This window comes from Periplaneta americana, chromosome 14 (assembly GCF_040183065.1).
Source record: "Periplaneta americana isolate PAMFEO1 chromosome 14, P.americana_PAMFEO1_priV1, whole genome shotgun sequence".
Taxonomy (NCBI): domain Eukaryota; kingdom Metazoa; phylum Arthropoda; class Insecta; order Blattodea; family Blattidae; genus Periplaneta; species Periplaneta americana.
This window is the reverse complement of record NC_091130.1, coordinates 7374311-7390070: the sequence shown is the minus strand read 5'-3', so window position 1 is coordinate 7390070 and position 15760 is coordinate 7374311. Positions and strand designations below refer to the sequence as shown.

Genomic DNA, 15760 nt, shown 5'->3' with positions numbered 1-15760 from the left:
AGCTGTGCATGCAGTTTCAGAGCTTCAGTCCGTGTGTGTGGTTAGTTGTGATCAGTTGAAATGCTTAAAGTGATCGAGCACCCCGCCGACTGTGAGATGCGGTCTGTTATCCGTTTCTTGAGTACGAGAAACATCAAACCAGCTGACATTCATCGTCAACTTTGTGAGGTGTATGGTGATGATGCCATTAGTGATGGAATGGTCAGGAGATGGGTTGGGAAGTTCAACGAGGGCCGCGTCTCTGTGCATGACGAGCAGCGTACCGGTCGGTCATCTTTGATCAATGACGATTTGGTGCATGCTGTCGATGAAAAAATTCATGAGGACAGGAGGTTCACAATTTCTTCGCTTTCCTTGAATTGTCCACAAATGTCGCGGAGTGTTCTCTACAAAATTGTGACAGATCGATTACGATATCGAAAATTGTGCTCACGATGGGTACCCAAGATGCTCACCGAGGAACACAAAACCAAACGAGCTTCCAGTGCATTGAGCTTTCTGAGCAAGGCGATGAGTTTCTTGACCATATCGTGACAGGTGACGAGACTAGGGTGTCTCACATGACACCTGAATCGAAGCAGCAGTCCATGGAATGGAGGCACACTGCATCGCCAAGGAAAAAGAAATTCAAACAAACCATGTCAACACGCAAGATCATGTGCACTGTTTTTTGGGACAGAAAAGGAGTCCTACTCATCGAATTCTTGCCTCGGGGTGAAACCTATTGTCAGACCTTGAAGAAGCTCCATCGCGCAATTCAGAACAAGAGACGTGGGATGCTGACCGACGGAGTTGTGTTGCTTCATGACAACGCTCGGCCACACACAGCTCGTGACACCCAAAAATCTCATCTCGAAATTTGGCTGGAACAAATTGACCATCCCCACTAGAGCCCGGATTTGGCTTCGAGTGACTTTCATCTCTTCCTGCACCTCAAGAAGTTCCTCGGTGGTCAGTGTTTTGATGGCGACGATGAAGTGAAAACAGCAGTGCGGGAGTGGTTCGCATCTCAGGCGGACGAATTGTACAATGATGGGATAGAAAGACTTGTGCCACGACTCGATAAATGCCTCAATAATGGTGGAGATTATGTTGAGAAGTAATTAAAGTGTGAGGAATACAATGCAACAAAAATGGTTTGTAAATATCTTCCCGTTTACTTACTACACCCTTTTGGAACTTACTTTAAGAACACGCCCGGTGTATATATATATATATATATATAATTTTTTTAAATAATACTCATTAAGAGCTTTTCAAAAAGCACTCACACTTGATACTTCTGTACAAATTCAATGTTGCTAAATCAAGAAAACAGAAAAGTGTAGGTCTAATGCATAATACGAGTAAAACGGTTATGAGTATACAAATATATGTATATATATAATGTGGGATATCTTTTGAATGGTTCAAGATGAATAATTTTGGTATGTAACATTCTCCATATGTAGGGGATCATTTTCGCAAAAGAAGGTTTACCCTAGGTCAATTTCCAACGGAGTTAGGTCGATCCAAAATGTTATTAATTTTTTCCAAAAGAATTTTCTCTTTGGACCCTCAAATTCGATTTTCAAGTTTGAATTATATAAATTGCTTAGTTGACACCCAAGAATCATGTCACATGAAGGGAAAAATGTGAATTTTTGTGCTAAGAGTTGATGAATACTGGTACTTTAAGTTATATGAGGTGCTTTTGGTTTGGCAGGCAATCAGCTACATGCAGCAGGACCTGGCAGTCGCGAAGACTCTGGGTGACATTGCAGGAGAGTGTCGGGCTCATGGGAACCTCGGTTCAGCGTACTTCAGCAAAGGCAGCTACAAGGAAGCCCTCACAGCACACCGCTACCAGCTGGTGCTGGCTATGAAGTGCAAGGACACACAGGCCGCTGCTGCTGCCCTCACTAGTCTTGGTCAGTAAGGTCCTCACTCTCTGATGTATCCATTATGTAAAACGGTTTATACAGGGTGTTTCAGAATTCAAACTAAGAAATTTATTTGGTTATAGACAAGCAATTTGATGTAAGGAACCCAGGGTCTCTGACGAAAAGTATCTGACAAGCAAACGTTGTGATGGGGGCAGATAAAAAAGTTAATTTTTTTTCTTCCACCATGTTAATAATGTCAAAACAAGTGCTTACACAAATTTTGGCCACTCGTCCGCAATTACGAGGGCCGCAAAAAAATTAATTCGCCAGGGGCCGTTAACAAAAAGAAAAAACACAATTTCATTGGACAAATTTATTGGAATGGACACAGCTTGTTGAGCTATTTTTCAACATATTTTTCACCGGAATTGAGACATTTCTCATATCATGGGATCGACAGAGAGGTGCAGACACAGTCAAACGCTGGTTCTGATCTGAGGCGGCTGACTTCTACGACACAAAAATTGATCCCATGGTATGAAAAATGTCTCAATTCCAGTGGGGGATATGTTAACAAATAGCGCAACAATTGCTGTATCTGTTTCAAGAAATATTTCCATAAAATTGTGCTTTTTTCTGTAAACGGCCCCAGGGAAAATCACTTTCTGGACGGCCTCGTAATTGCGGTCGAGTGGCCAAAATTTGTATAAGCACTTCTTTTGACATTATTAACACGATGGAAGAAAAAAATTTAACTTTTTTATCTGCCCCCATCAGAACATTTGCTTGTGAGTTATCAATTGTTAAAGTTGTTTACATTTGATACTCATATTTCAGAATTAAAATGAAATAGAGGTGTGGAATGATATACAATGGTTTCAGACCTTACTAGGGATTGTGTGAAGCCCAACTGATACGAACTACAGTAAATCAATCAAACTCCTGTATCTCCTCATGAGGAGCATAGGGCATTCAGAAAGTGCCTCCATCGGACCCTATTTGTAGCCAACTTCTTCACTTCCTCCATGTTTTCCCCTCCCTAGCAATTTCCTCCAAAACTGTTCTCTTCCATATATTTTTTGGCCTTCCTCTTGTTCTACTACCCTGGGGGGTTCCAATCCAAACCCATTCTTTCTACTGCTCCATCTTCTTTCCTGATTGTGTGCCCTATCCAATTTCACTTTCGTCTTTTGATTTCTATTGTGATTTCTTTCTGATTTATTATCTTCCATAGTTCTGAGTTTGTGATTATATCTGGCCATCTAATTTTTAAAATTCTTCGTAAACATCTATTAACAAATGTTTGCAGTTTATTTTGTATAATTTTACTTGTTTTCCATGTCTCACAGCCTTATAATAAGACTGATTTCACATTACTGCTAAAGATTTTAATTTTTGTAGATCTAGATATAATATAAGATTTCCATATTGGGTACAACTGGACAAATGCACTATTTGCATTTTTTATTCGGTACTTTACATCCTCAAAGGCTCCACCATCCTTGTCAATTATACTACCCAAATATTTAAATTCTTGAACAGTATCAATGTTATTATTATTTATTATAACTTTATCTGTCTTTTTACTATTTAATCTCATTTCTTTAGTTTTCTTTACGTTTATTTTCATATTAGCCCATTTTATTACTTCTAATAAAGTATTAACTTTATTCTGCATATCACCAAATCTATGGGAGAGCTAACAGATATCATCAGCGAAATCTAGATCTTCCAAGGTATCATTTAATCCCCATCTTATACCTCTTCTACAGTAGAACCCCGATTATTCGTCACTGTATTAACCGATTGGTGGATTATCCAACTGTCTTTCTCCCTCGCTCTTTTTGTTTTGCAGAAAAAATATGAGTACTGTACATTATATTAGTAAAAAAATTTATTTCTACAGAGTGTTTTTTTACAAATCTTTACCCTTACGCAGTATGATCTACTCTTCGAGTGGTCGTACTGTCCAACTTTTATGCAAAATGTCTTCCACAGGTGTCAAAAGAAAACATGTTTGCTACGAAAAAAAGTGCAAGTAATTGACTGTTTGGGAAATGAGAAACTGTCTCATCACAACACGAGACAGGAATTACAACTTTGCACGATTTAATGAAAAACAAAACAGAGTAGAAAAACTCTTCTCGGGTTCTCAGCCAGGTGAGTTGGAGATTTGCTTCCAAGCTTTCGACGGCTAGCTCTGCCATCTTCTTCAGGGTTCTCAGCCAGGTGAGTTGGAGATTTGCTTCCAAGCTTTCGACGGCTAGCTCTGCCATCTTCTTCAGCCCTGAAGAAGATGGCAGAGCTAGCCGTTGAAAGCTTGGAAGCTAATCTCCAACTCTTAATATTTGAGGAGAAGAATTCGCTCCGGTGCCGGGTATCGAACCCGGGTCCTTGGTTCTACGTACCAAGCGCTCTGACCACTGAGCTACGCCGAATTCAATCCACAGCACCGGACCGAACTCTCCTCCTTCAATGTTTCCCTTTGTGGCCTGACACCAAGATAGGCATATATGTTGACGTATATGTCCAATGTCAACTGTAGGACAAATTAATAAATCTATAATATAATCTCCAACTCGCCTGGCTGAGAACCCGAGAAGAGTTTTTCTACATCAAATGCCGGGAAAGCCTCAAGTCATACAAAACATATAGTGCATCAAATTTGTAAATCTACAACATGATACCTCTACTATTCCCATCTTTCCACGTACAGCCGTCATAAGGAGCTTCCTTGGCCATTAAAAGCCCGTCGTTGAAAACTAGACTTAAATTAGTGAACTTACTGTATGATCCACTACCTAGCGTGTTAAAAGACAAGACCTTGGGGGAAATGACAAAACTGTATTATGCACTTAGTTTATGAACACCTTTTATAGAACGGATTATCCGACTTTTTCGATTATCCGTTTACTCAACCCTCTTCATTACCACGGATAATAGAGGTTCTACTGTAATCAACCGCATTTTCAAAATTTAGCCTTCACAGAATCTGTAAAATTGCCAGCAAATAATGAGACAGCACGCCACTGCACTACATGTTTCACCCTCTTCGTTTTCGTTAAGCTGTACCTATTTTAGAATAAATTTGTAGACATGAGGCTCTGGTGTAATGGACAATGCATCAGACCTGAAGGTATCACATTCGAGTGTGACATGGTAGTTTTTTTTTAATCGCAATACCTTTTATTATTTTGATGAGATATCTAAATTCTTTCTTTTCTGAACCATCGAAAAACGTATTGTAGTATTTATCTATTCTCCTTTAGTACTGTACAGTATTAGCCATTTGTTCATTACAGTTCATTTGAGATCAAGTCAGTTGTATTGGACTTTTATGGAGCTCAGTTAGGTACTTGTTAGAAACACGCCCTTTTGCTTCTCAGTGAAGATCAATGACTGTTACTGTTTTCCAAATTGAGATGTTCTCTACAGTGGCATAGCCAGACTAATTACTTTGGGTGAGCCAGATATGCAGGTTTAGAAAGTACCTGACCAATCTCCTGACAATGCCGCTGCCGTCAACTCTCTTGAAACTCATTCTCGGAAGTTTTATTTAATAACATGCAAAATTATATATAATCATTGAAGGCATACCTATACAAACGCTTCATAAGGTGAACTGGAGCTGTCGAGGTTTCCTAGCAACGAATCTGTTGATCGCTGATGATGGGTCCTTTAACAAATCCCAACTTTTCTCCCTCTCAATGGATAGAATTGCTAGATTACAAAGTCTTGTGCTTGACATGATTGTCGAATTTTTCTTCGTTTCAGAGCTTTGAAAAGTTGTATGTCATTGCCTTAATGAAGAACGAACATTTACTAATATCCATTTTTGGAGACTGAGGTGCTTCCGATAGTTGATTTGCAAGAGCAAGAATATTGTCTAAACATACCAAATAAAATAAGGTGTCAAATTTTTCTAGCTGATGTAACAATTCAGTAGCCTCCACTGCTTCCTTCTTTTTATCGCTGCCAGACATTTTTTAGGCCCAACCAAACACAGTTAAATTGGCACTTGAAATGAACGCATTTTTGACTTCTTACCTTAATGCTATCCATTGTAACTATTGCTCTGGATCAATGGTTTAGTTTTAATGTTGAGCATTTTCCATGAAAAACGCAAAAATTCGCATATTTTTTGGGTGGGTCTGGACCCACCTGGCCCACCCACTGGCTATGCTACTGGTTCTCTATCTATTATGAAGTTACCAGATGTTACAGTGAGTGCATTTTCGTCATTTAAAATAGTTTTAGATAGGTGAGCTGAGAAATTATACAGGATGATTCACGAGAATTTACCGTCCTTTACGGAGCTTATTTCCGAAGACATTCTCAGCAAAAAAGTCATATAAACATTTGTCCTAATCTCAATATTTTCAGAGTTACACTAATTTGAAGTTGTTTGTGAAATAACAATATTCTTTAGTTTTAAGGATAAAAGAATATTACAGATAAAGAATGAACTATTCAGGAGTATCATTTCTTCAATTAGCTAGTATTCTGAAGCTAAAAATGTGCTGTGAATTCCATAGTTGCTTCCTACAGTTTTTTTTCCTATTTTTAACTACAAAATTACATTTTCTTACTCATTTATCACAATAATTGCTACAAGTCACGCCACTCTTGTAAATTATTTAAAACTGTACATTAGGATACATTAAATTAAACAGTAAAGAATCAAGTTCCTAAAGTCATATTATTTATAATAATTTTTGTAATCCTACTTGTCTGTGGTGTAATAATCATGATGAAGATCTGAAACATATTCTATACTGTCCATCCATAAACCACAAAAGAAGTAAATTAAAATCATCAGTACCAGTTGCAGAAGACACAGCCCTGCAGTATATATTGACTACACCCCAACTCTGGCTACTAGCAACAGGCATCTATAATGAACACCGATCAAAATACCCCTCGTTTCTCGTGAAAAACAACAACTGAATAGACGAATAGACTACAGTGGACTATAGTGGACTTTATGTTGTCAGCAAACAGCTGGATACATTAAGAAGATTGATAATAATTTTTGTGATAAGTGCGTAAAAATGATGTGATTTTTAGTTAAAAATTGAAAAACAAAATCTGTATAAAGCAATTAAAAACACATTTTTAGTTTCAAAATACTAGCCAATTAAAGAAATGTCACTTTTGAATAGTTTATTCTTTATATACAATATTTTATTTACTCTTAAAACAAAATAAAAAAGGTATTTTACTATCAACTTCAAATTAGTGTAACTCTGAAAATATTGAGATTAGGACAAATGTTTATATGACATTTTTTGCCCAGAATGTCTTCGGAAATAAGCTCCGTAAGGGACGGTAAATCCTCGTGAATCACCCTGTATAATTTTGACTATCATAAAAGAAACCTGGAAAGTAAACACATCTGCATGTTTCTGATCTTCTAACTTCCAAAATGTTAGGTATAAATTGTTAATATTAAATTGTGTTCGCAGGGCATGTATACACAGCAGTGGGCGACTACCCCAATGCACTGGCGTCTCACAAGCAGTGTGTGCAGCTCGTGAAGCAGATGGGAGACAGACTGCAGGAGGCCAGGGAGATCGGCAATGTAGGAGCTGTGTACCTCGCCATGGGGGAATTTGAAAGTGCGGTGGACTGCCATACCCAGCACCTTCGCCTGGCACGTAGATTAGGCAACCAGGTATGTAGCCTTTTACATGTTAATGTTAGCACAATATGAAATTTTATTAATGTCATTCGTACAAAATATCTATTATACAATAGCGTGCAAATTAATCCGAACACGACATATTTTTACATTTTCTGACATTGTTGGCCTCACAGCTGCTCATACCGCTTTAATTGACATCTGTAGTACGTGTAATTCCATTGTTGAAGGTCTGTCATTATTTTTTTTATAATATGTGACATTTTGCCTGTCGTATTGTACTTATAAGCATTTCAGTTGTGTTTAAGACTTAATACTGCAATCCTGTGTACATTCTGTCGTCTTCACAAATGGATACAACTCCACCAAAACGGTCTAAAATTATAACATTAGCAGAGCATTCTTCTATGACACAGAGGCAAATTGCTGCAGAATGTCACATCGGTTTGGCTACTGTTAATTCGATCATAAAACGATACAGGGAGACTGGATCCACCACACCCCAGAAAAAAGGAAACTGTGGCCGTAAAAGGAAGACTTCACCTGCAGATGATCGTTTAATTGTCAGGAAAAGTAAATTAAATTCTAGACTAACTGCTGTCGACTTAACTCGCGAGTTAATGGCTACCACTGGGGCGAATATTCACGTCACAACAGTGCGGCGTAGGCTTTTGGAAGCTGGACGAAGGGCTCGTAAGCCTATTAAGAAGCAACTGCTAACCCCTGTTATGTGCAGAAAACACTTAATGTGGGCAAAATTACATCAACACTGGACAGTGAATGACTGGAAGAATGTACTTTTTTCAGATGAGTCTCATTTCGAGGTCCACGGCCACCGTGTTTCTTACGTACTGAAAGGATCCGAAAAAGTAACAGCAGCTCATCTCCAACAAGCACCCAAATACCCCCCTAAAGTAATGTTTTGGGGTTGTTTTACACATGAAGGACCTGGAGCATTAATACCTAACAAGGGAATGATAAATTCTGACAAATATATTCACTTATTGGAAACCAGAATCGTACCCCAGCTGCAAAAATCATTTCCGGATGGCAGAGGTGTGTTCCAACAAGACCTGGCACCATGCCATACGTCTCGAAAAACTACAGAATTCTTCAACAAGAAGAATATTCAGGTACTCCCCTGGCCAGGCAACTCACCCGACATCAACCCCATTGAGAAGTTGTGGTCAATTTGCAAAAGAAAAATGCAAAAAATGGATTGTTCTACAAAGGAGAAGATGATTTCTGCCCTCATTGGTGTATGATTTCGAGACGAAGAAATGAAGAATATTTGTGGGAAATTAATGGAATTCATGCCAAATCGTCTCAGAGCTGTTATTAGGAACAAGGGAGGCCACATAGATTACTGAGGTATGTCTTAGATCCTTTTTTTTTATCCCGTTTGAGTGTTTTTGCATAAGTAATTATGTTGTTCGGATTAATTTGCACGGTACTGTAATTATATATTTTATTTTTATTAATGCTAAAGAAAAGTTTGGCACACCGTTATATAAAATGATCTTTTTTATATATATAAAATAATTTGATTGTTTTATTGAGACTAAAAGCAACAACGATTTTACTCTCTAAGTTATAAGTGATGTTTGATTTGCTTTTATTTTGTAATAACGTTTTAATATTCACATTTATGATCTTTTAATGGTAGTATGTAAGTAGCGTTTTCAGACTCTACGTTATTCCCTTATTCTTACGTTTTTTTTACCTTAAAATACCTCTTCGTAATTTGAGGGTTGTCTATTTTTTCCTCCGCAATATATGGTACCTAATCATTTCCAACATGAAATCTGCTATTTCTATGTTTCTTTATTTGTTAGGTGACTAATACGTCACAATATGTAAATGTAAAAATAAAAGTAAAATTAAAGAAAATGAATGCACTTTTTTATTGTGTCTTGCAATTTGTAAATCCGTCATTCTACCCCAGGAGCAGTGAATCAGGTTTGTAATATTTTGTGACATTACAGCAACATCAAGATATTCTTCCAAAAATTGATAACACTCCATATGGATGTTATAAATAATATTTCCTGCTGGACATAAAGGTTTAAAATTGCGATCTTTGCATTATTAATTCCTCAGGTGGAGGAGGCCCGTGCATATAGCAACCTGGGCTCGTCCCATCACTACAGACGTAACTTCGCGCAAGCTATTTCATACCACGAGAACGTGCTGCGCATTGCACAGGAGCTGGGGGACCGTGCAGTGGAGGCTCGTGCGTATGCTGGTCTGGGACATGCTGCTCGTTGTGCTGGTGACTACACGCAGGTAGGAGATACTCGATTCAGCAATGTTCTTGTCTCCTCATGATTTGTGATTTTTATACTTGAAATTAGCATGCTAAACAGGTCTTATGTTGTGTTCAGGCAAAGTGGACTTTGTAAAATATAAAAGAGGCTACTTTTTGCTTATATATTTTTATTTTCGTGTGTAGGGCAGTGCTATATTTGGAAACAAATTTTAGGGGTCTGTAACAAATGTAATCTCTGTTATTTCCAATTTGTTATATAAGTTCAATGCAAGGGGAACAATTTCAAAATTCTCAGTTGAATGTTTTAAGTCTTGGAATTCCTTTAAGGGGAGTCTGTACTCTGAATTTGGTGGAAAAAAATTGAAAATGTGTTTTAATAAAAGATAAAGACCGTAATTTTAGCCTGTTACTTACGAGGCGTGTTCTTAAAGTAAGTTCCGTTTTCAATTATAGCTGTCGCATCGCTGCAATCGTTATTTTGTGCATACGTGTTTTCTTCTTCAGTCCTCAGGCAAACTGTGCATGCAGTTTCAGAGCTTCAGTCCGTGTGTGTGGTTAGTTGTGATCAGTTGAAATGTTTAAAGTGATCGAGCACCCCGCCGACTGTGAGATGCGGTCTGTTATCCGTTTCTTGAATGCGAGAAACATCAACCCAGCTGACATTCATCGTCAACTTTGTGAGGTGTATGGTGATGATGCCATTAGTGATGGAATGGTCAGGAGATGGGTTAGGAAGTTCAACGAGGGCCGCGTCTCTGTGCATGACGAGCAGCATACCGGTCGGCCATCTTTGATCAATGACGATTTGGTGCGTGCTGTCGATGAAAAAATTCATGAGGACAGGAGGTTCACAATTTCTTCGCTTTACTTGAATTTTCCACAAACGTTGCGGAGTGGTTCGCAGGCGGGTGAATTCTACAATGAGGGGATAGAAAGACTTGTGCCACGACTCGATAAATGCCTCAATAATGGTGGAGATTATGGTGAGAAGTAATTGAAGTGTGGGGAATACAATGCTACAAAAATGGTTTGTAAATATTTTCCCGTTTACTTTCTACACCCTTTTGGAACTTACTTTAAGAACACGCCTCGTACAATAATACTTGAAGAATAACCCCTAAAAATTTCAAATGTGTATCTTATGTAAGTCCTGAGAAAAGTGCACCTAAATTAGATGAAATTTACATTGCTGGGATAGGCAATACAGACTCCCCTTAAATATTTTGAAAATTATTGCTATAGACATAATGAAATATTCTGTTCAGATTTTACGTATTCACCTGTACACCTAAATTTCCTTATATTCTGTTTGATTACTAATCATTATTGAATAAAAGTACTTTCCCAAGGGTAGCTTCCATTTGGAAATAAAAATCGTAAATAGTGATGACGCAAATGTTTATTTTTATTTTATTTGTTCAGTATGCTGTGTCTTTTGGCAACCCTTACTGAAGGGCAGCTACCCTTGTGGGATTTATATATATATAGTAAATCCCGAAAAGACAAAGTATATGATTATGTCTCGTGACCAGAATATTGTACGAAATGGAAATATAAAAATTGGAAATTTATCCTTCGAAGAGGTGGAAAAATTCAAATATCTTGGAGCAACAGTAACAAATATAAATGACACTCGGGAGGAAATTAAACGCAGAATAAATATGGGAAATGCCTGTTATTATTCGGTTGAGAAGCTTTTGTCATCCAGTCTGCTGTCAAAAAATCTGAAAGTTAGAATTTATAAAACAGTTATATTACCTGTTCTTCTGTATGGTTGTGAAACTTGGACTCTCACTCTGAGAGAGGAACATAGGGTAAGGGTGTTTGAGAATAAGGTGCTTAGGAAAATATTTGGGGCTAAGCGGGATGAAGTTACAGGAGAATGGAGAAAGTTACACAACGCAGAACTGCACACATTGTATTCTTCACCTGACATAATTAGGAACATTAAATCCAGACGTTTGAGATGGGCAGGGCATGTAGCACGTATGGGCGAATCCAGAAATGCATATAGAGTGTTAGTTGGGAGACCGGAGGGAAAAAGACCTTTAGGAAGCCGAGACGTAGATGGGAGGATAATATTAAAATGGATTTGAGGGAGGTGGGGTATGATGATAGAGACTTGATTAATCTTGCACAGGATAGGGACCGCTGGCAGGCTTATGTGAGGGCGGCAATGAACCTTCGGGTTCCTTAAAAGCCATTTGTAAGTAAGTATATATATATATATATATATATATATATATATATATATATATATTGTAATTTTAAGATTTCAACAATGTCAAGAAACTTATACCGTTTATAAATCTATTGACTGCTAATAAATATTATTATTATTATTATTATTATTATTATTATTATTACCGGTATTATTATTAAATACAGTCAACTCCGGTTATAGTGAACCTCTGCAGACCAGCATATTTTGTTCACTGTATCCAAAGTTCACTAAATCCGAATTGTCTGTTTTTATACTACTGACGTTGTTATACATACAGTAGGCCTATTAATGTCCGTTTGGGTCAGACACGTTCAATATCAGTACTAATGTTGGCATTATCTTCCAACTTAAACACTTTAAGCTTCGATATCCTGATGTTCACAGTTCGGAACTTGAATCTAATCTAGCCGTGTAGGCAGTAGACACTGACCGATTTCGCACCTCTTCCCAGTAGAGGTATGCCTACTGTGTACTCGGCCTTGGAATTTTCCAGGGTTCACTTTTACAAAGATGCGGGAAGAAGAGTTGAAGGCATTATACTCTGATCCTTCTTGTATTTATCCATTGGTCGTCACTCATCACTCTACTCCCTTTTACAAAAGAAAACACGTTTTCTTCCTATTCTTCTAATAACCTCTTTTAATAGAGTCAGAACTGCAATCCTTCCACTCCTGCAGGACAAAATTCCTGCACACCGGCAACACTGATATAACCTCGGCAGTTGCGAGCGTCGTTAAATAAAACATAACATTTTTTTTAACAACAATCCTTCCTTTATCTCTCAATGCGTACACTATTCTTTTTAACATGTTTCAAGCTATCCAGGAAGCTGAACAAATCCTTTGTCTTTCAGTGCACTTACGGAGTAGAAGGTTTGAGATTTTGTTCTGAACATATTCTTGGAAGTTTATAGGAGAAAGGGTTTCCTAAATTACAGAGGTGTGAAAATTATTAGAATAATCTTAATTTTAAAGGTTTTTTAATAGTTCCTTCACAAATATTCATTGAATTGATGAATATTGGTATATAATATTACTATACTGATGTAGGATATATTTACTACTAACAATGCCGGAAAGCATTGTTGTACATTGGTATTTTTCTTATTTTACAATTGTTATGGGAATTCAGAAATTATTATATTATGTTGGGGAATTGGAAATATAAAAAATTAATTAAGAAATGCTTTAAACAAATTGTTCTTTGCGTTTACATTGTTGTGAAGCTTCAAATGAATGTATACATCTGTTTTGTGCATATAATTTTTTATGTTTCCAATTCCGCCAACATAATATAATAATTTCTGAATTCCCATAACAATTGTAAAATAAGAAAAATACCAATGTACAACAATGCTTTCCGGCATTGTTAGTAGTAAATATATCCTACATCAGTATAGAAATATATACCAATATTCATCAATTCAATTAATATTTGTGAAGGAACTATTAAAAAACCTTTAAAATTAAGATTATTCTAATAATTTTCACACCCCTGTACCATTTTGGCCATTTTGAAATTACATTTTCTTGGGGATGTTTTAGTTTTAGGTTTACTATAACCGAAGAGAGAGTTCACTATAAACGGAGATATTAATGTACTTTTTAATGTATGCTGGTCAGGACCAACGATTTAGGTTCACTATAGCCACATGTTCACTATAACAGAGTTCACTATATCCAGAGTTGACTGTATAAGTGGAAAAGTGTGTGAAATTTGCACCATAGCAATTCTGTTTCGTTGTTGACAGGCAAAAAGGTGGCATGAGCGACAATTGGACATGGCACTAGCATCAAGGGATAAAGTGGGCGAGGGTCGAGCTTGCTCGAATTTGGGCATCGTGTATCAGCTGCTGGGGGAGCACGACGCAGCCCTCAAGTTGCACCAGGCGCACCTCAGTATTGCTCGCCAGCTGCAGGACAGAGCAGGCATGGGCCGTGCTTATGGCAACATCGGAAATGCTTACAGTGCCATGGGCTATTATGAACAGGTACCAGTCAAACTGCTTTCTTTTATAAATATGCGAAATAGACTATCTGATAACAGGATTTTCTGTGAAATGGTAATGCTGGAAGAAATTAAGTTGTTTGGCAATATTTCATAAGTAAATTGACGAAACTATTAAAACATTTTGTATTCCTGGATATTACTATTCCATGAGGCCAGTCTAAGTAAAACAATACCTACAATATTTTATAAGTAAATTGATGGAACTATTAAAAGATTTTGTATTCCTGGATATTACTATTCCATGAGGCCAGTCTAAGTAAAACAATACCTACAATATTTTATAAGTAAATTGATGGAACTATTAAAAAATTTTGTATTCCTGGATATTACTATTCCATGAGGCCAGTCTAAGTAAAACAATACCTACAATATTTTATAAGTAAATTGACGAAACTATTAAAACATTTTGTATTCCTGGATATTACTATTCCATGAGGCCAGTCTAAGTAAAACAATACCGTACCTACAATATTTTATAAGTAAATTGACGAAACTATTAAAAATGTTGTATTCCTGGATATTACTATTCCATGAGGCCAGTCTAAGTAAAACAATACCTACAATATTTTATAAGTAAATTGATGGAACTATTAAAAGATTTTGTATTCCTGGATATTACTATTCCATGAGGCCAGTCTAAGTAAAACAATACCTACAATATTTTATAAGTAAATTGATGGAACTATTAAAAGATTTTGTATTCCTGGATATTACTATTCCATGAGGCCAGTCTAAGTAAAACAATACCTACAATATTGTATAAGTAAATTGACGAAACTATTAAAACATTTTGTATTCCTGGATATTACTATTCCATGAGGCCAGTCTAAGTAAAACAATACCTACAATATTTTATAAGTAAATTGACGGAACTATTAAAAGCTTTTGTATTCCTGGATATTACTATTCCATGAGGCCAGTCTAAGTAAAACAATACCTACAATATTTTATAAGTAAATTGACGGAAATTGACGGAACTATTAAAAGATTTTGTATTTCTGGATATTACTATTCCATGAGGCCATTGTAAGTAAAACAATACTCTATGCTTTGAAAGCCCTTTTTCCTTTCAGAGTTCATTTAGAAGATTCTTCAGTACGCTTCAATCTTAAATTCTGACAGTCATTGTGTTAATCACTTCTTTTTTTTTCTTTTTAACTGGCACAATCAGCACAACGTCCAATTTCCCCCCCCCCCTTGAGTAGAAAAATTTTTGGGAACAATTTTATGTATAATTTATATACATTCCGAGAATATTTGTATTCAATAAATATGCTTATTCAAATCGTGGCACCATAATGATCAATAATATGCATATAACTTTAAAAGCTGTTTTGCAAAAACTAAATTTTCCAAGTTATTAGTACACTTTGTAGAAAAACTATTTGAACTACATTTACGAAACTTGCAGAATATCTTACAAGATGTATAATAGTGTTATCTTAACAGATTTATTGCAATATGTTAAAATTATTCTGACGTACATTTCATTATATGGCAGAAAAAAATTAATTTTTAAATTATTAAAAAATTAAAATATACCCCAAGACCATAATATGTAATGTAACCATATTCTTTCCGGTAAGAGTGCCTTCTAAAATATCTTTAAAATCTGAAATGTTGAAAAAGAGAAAATTGTACCACTGCATGTGAACTTACTAAAATTGTCAATGAAAACTTAATTAGGTTATTGTTTTCCAAGACATAAAAAAATGTATCAGAACTTGTTGTACATATTTAAAGAGTAGAAA

General features: G+C 36.5%; 1 protein-coding gene across 3 annotated transcripts in view; it reads left to right on the top strand.

Moving 5' to 3' along the window:
* LOC138713097 (tetratricopeptide repeat protein 28) overlaps nt 1–15760 on the top strand; it is a 212104-nt gene that overhangs the window by 133337 nt on the left and 63007 nt on the right. For all 3 annotated transcript variants that reach the window (XM_069844862.1, XM_069844863.1, XM_069844864.1), the window contains exons 5-8: nt 1706–1910; nt 7331–7539; nt 9607–9792; nt 13750–13989. In XM_069844862.1, the coding sequence (XP_069700963.1) occupies nt 1706–1910; nt 7331–7539; nt 9607–9792; nt 13750–13989 (840 nt within the window). The remainder of the gene's footprint in view (nt 1–1705; nt 1911–7330; nt 7540–9606; nt 9793–13749; nt 13990–15760) is intronic.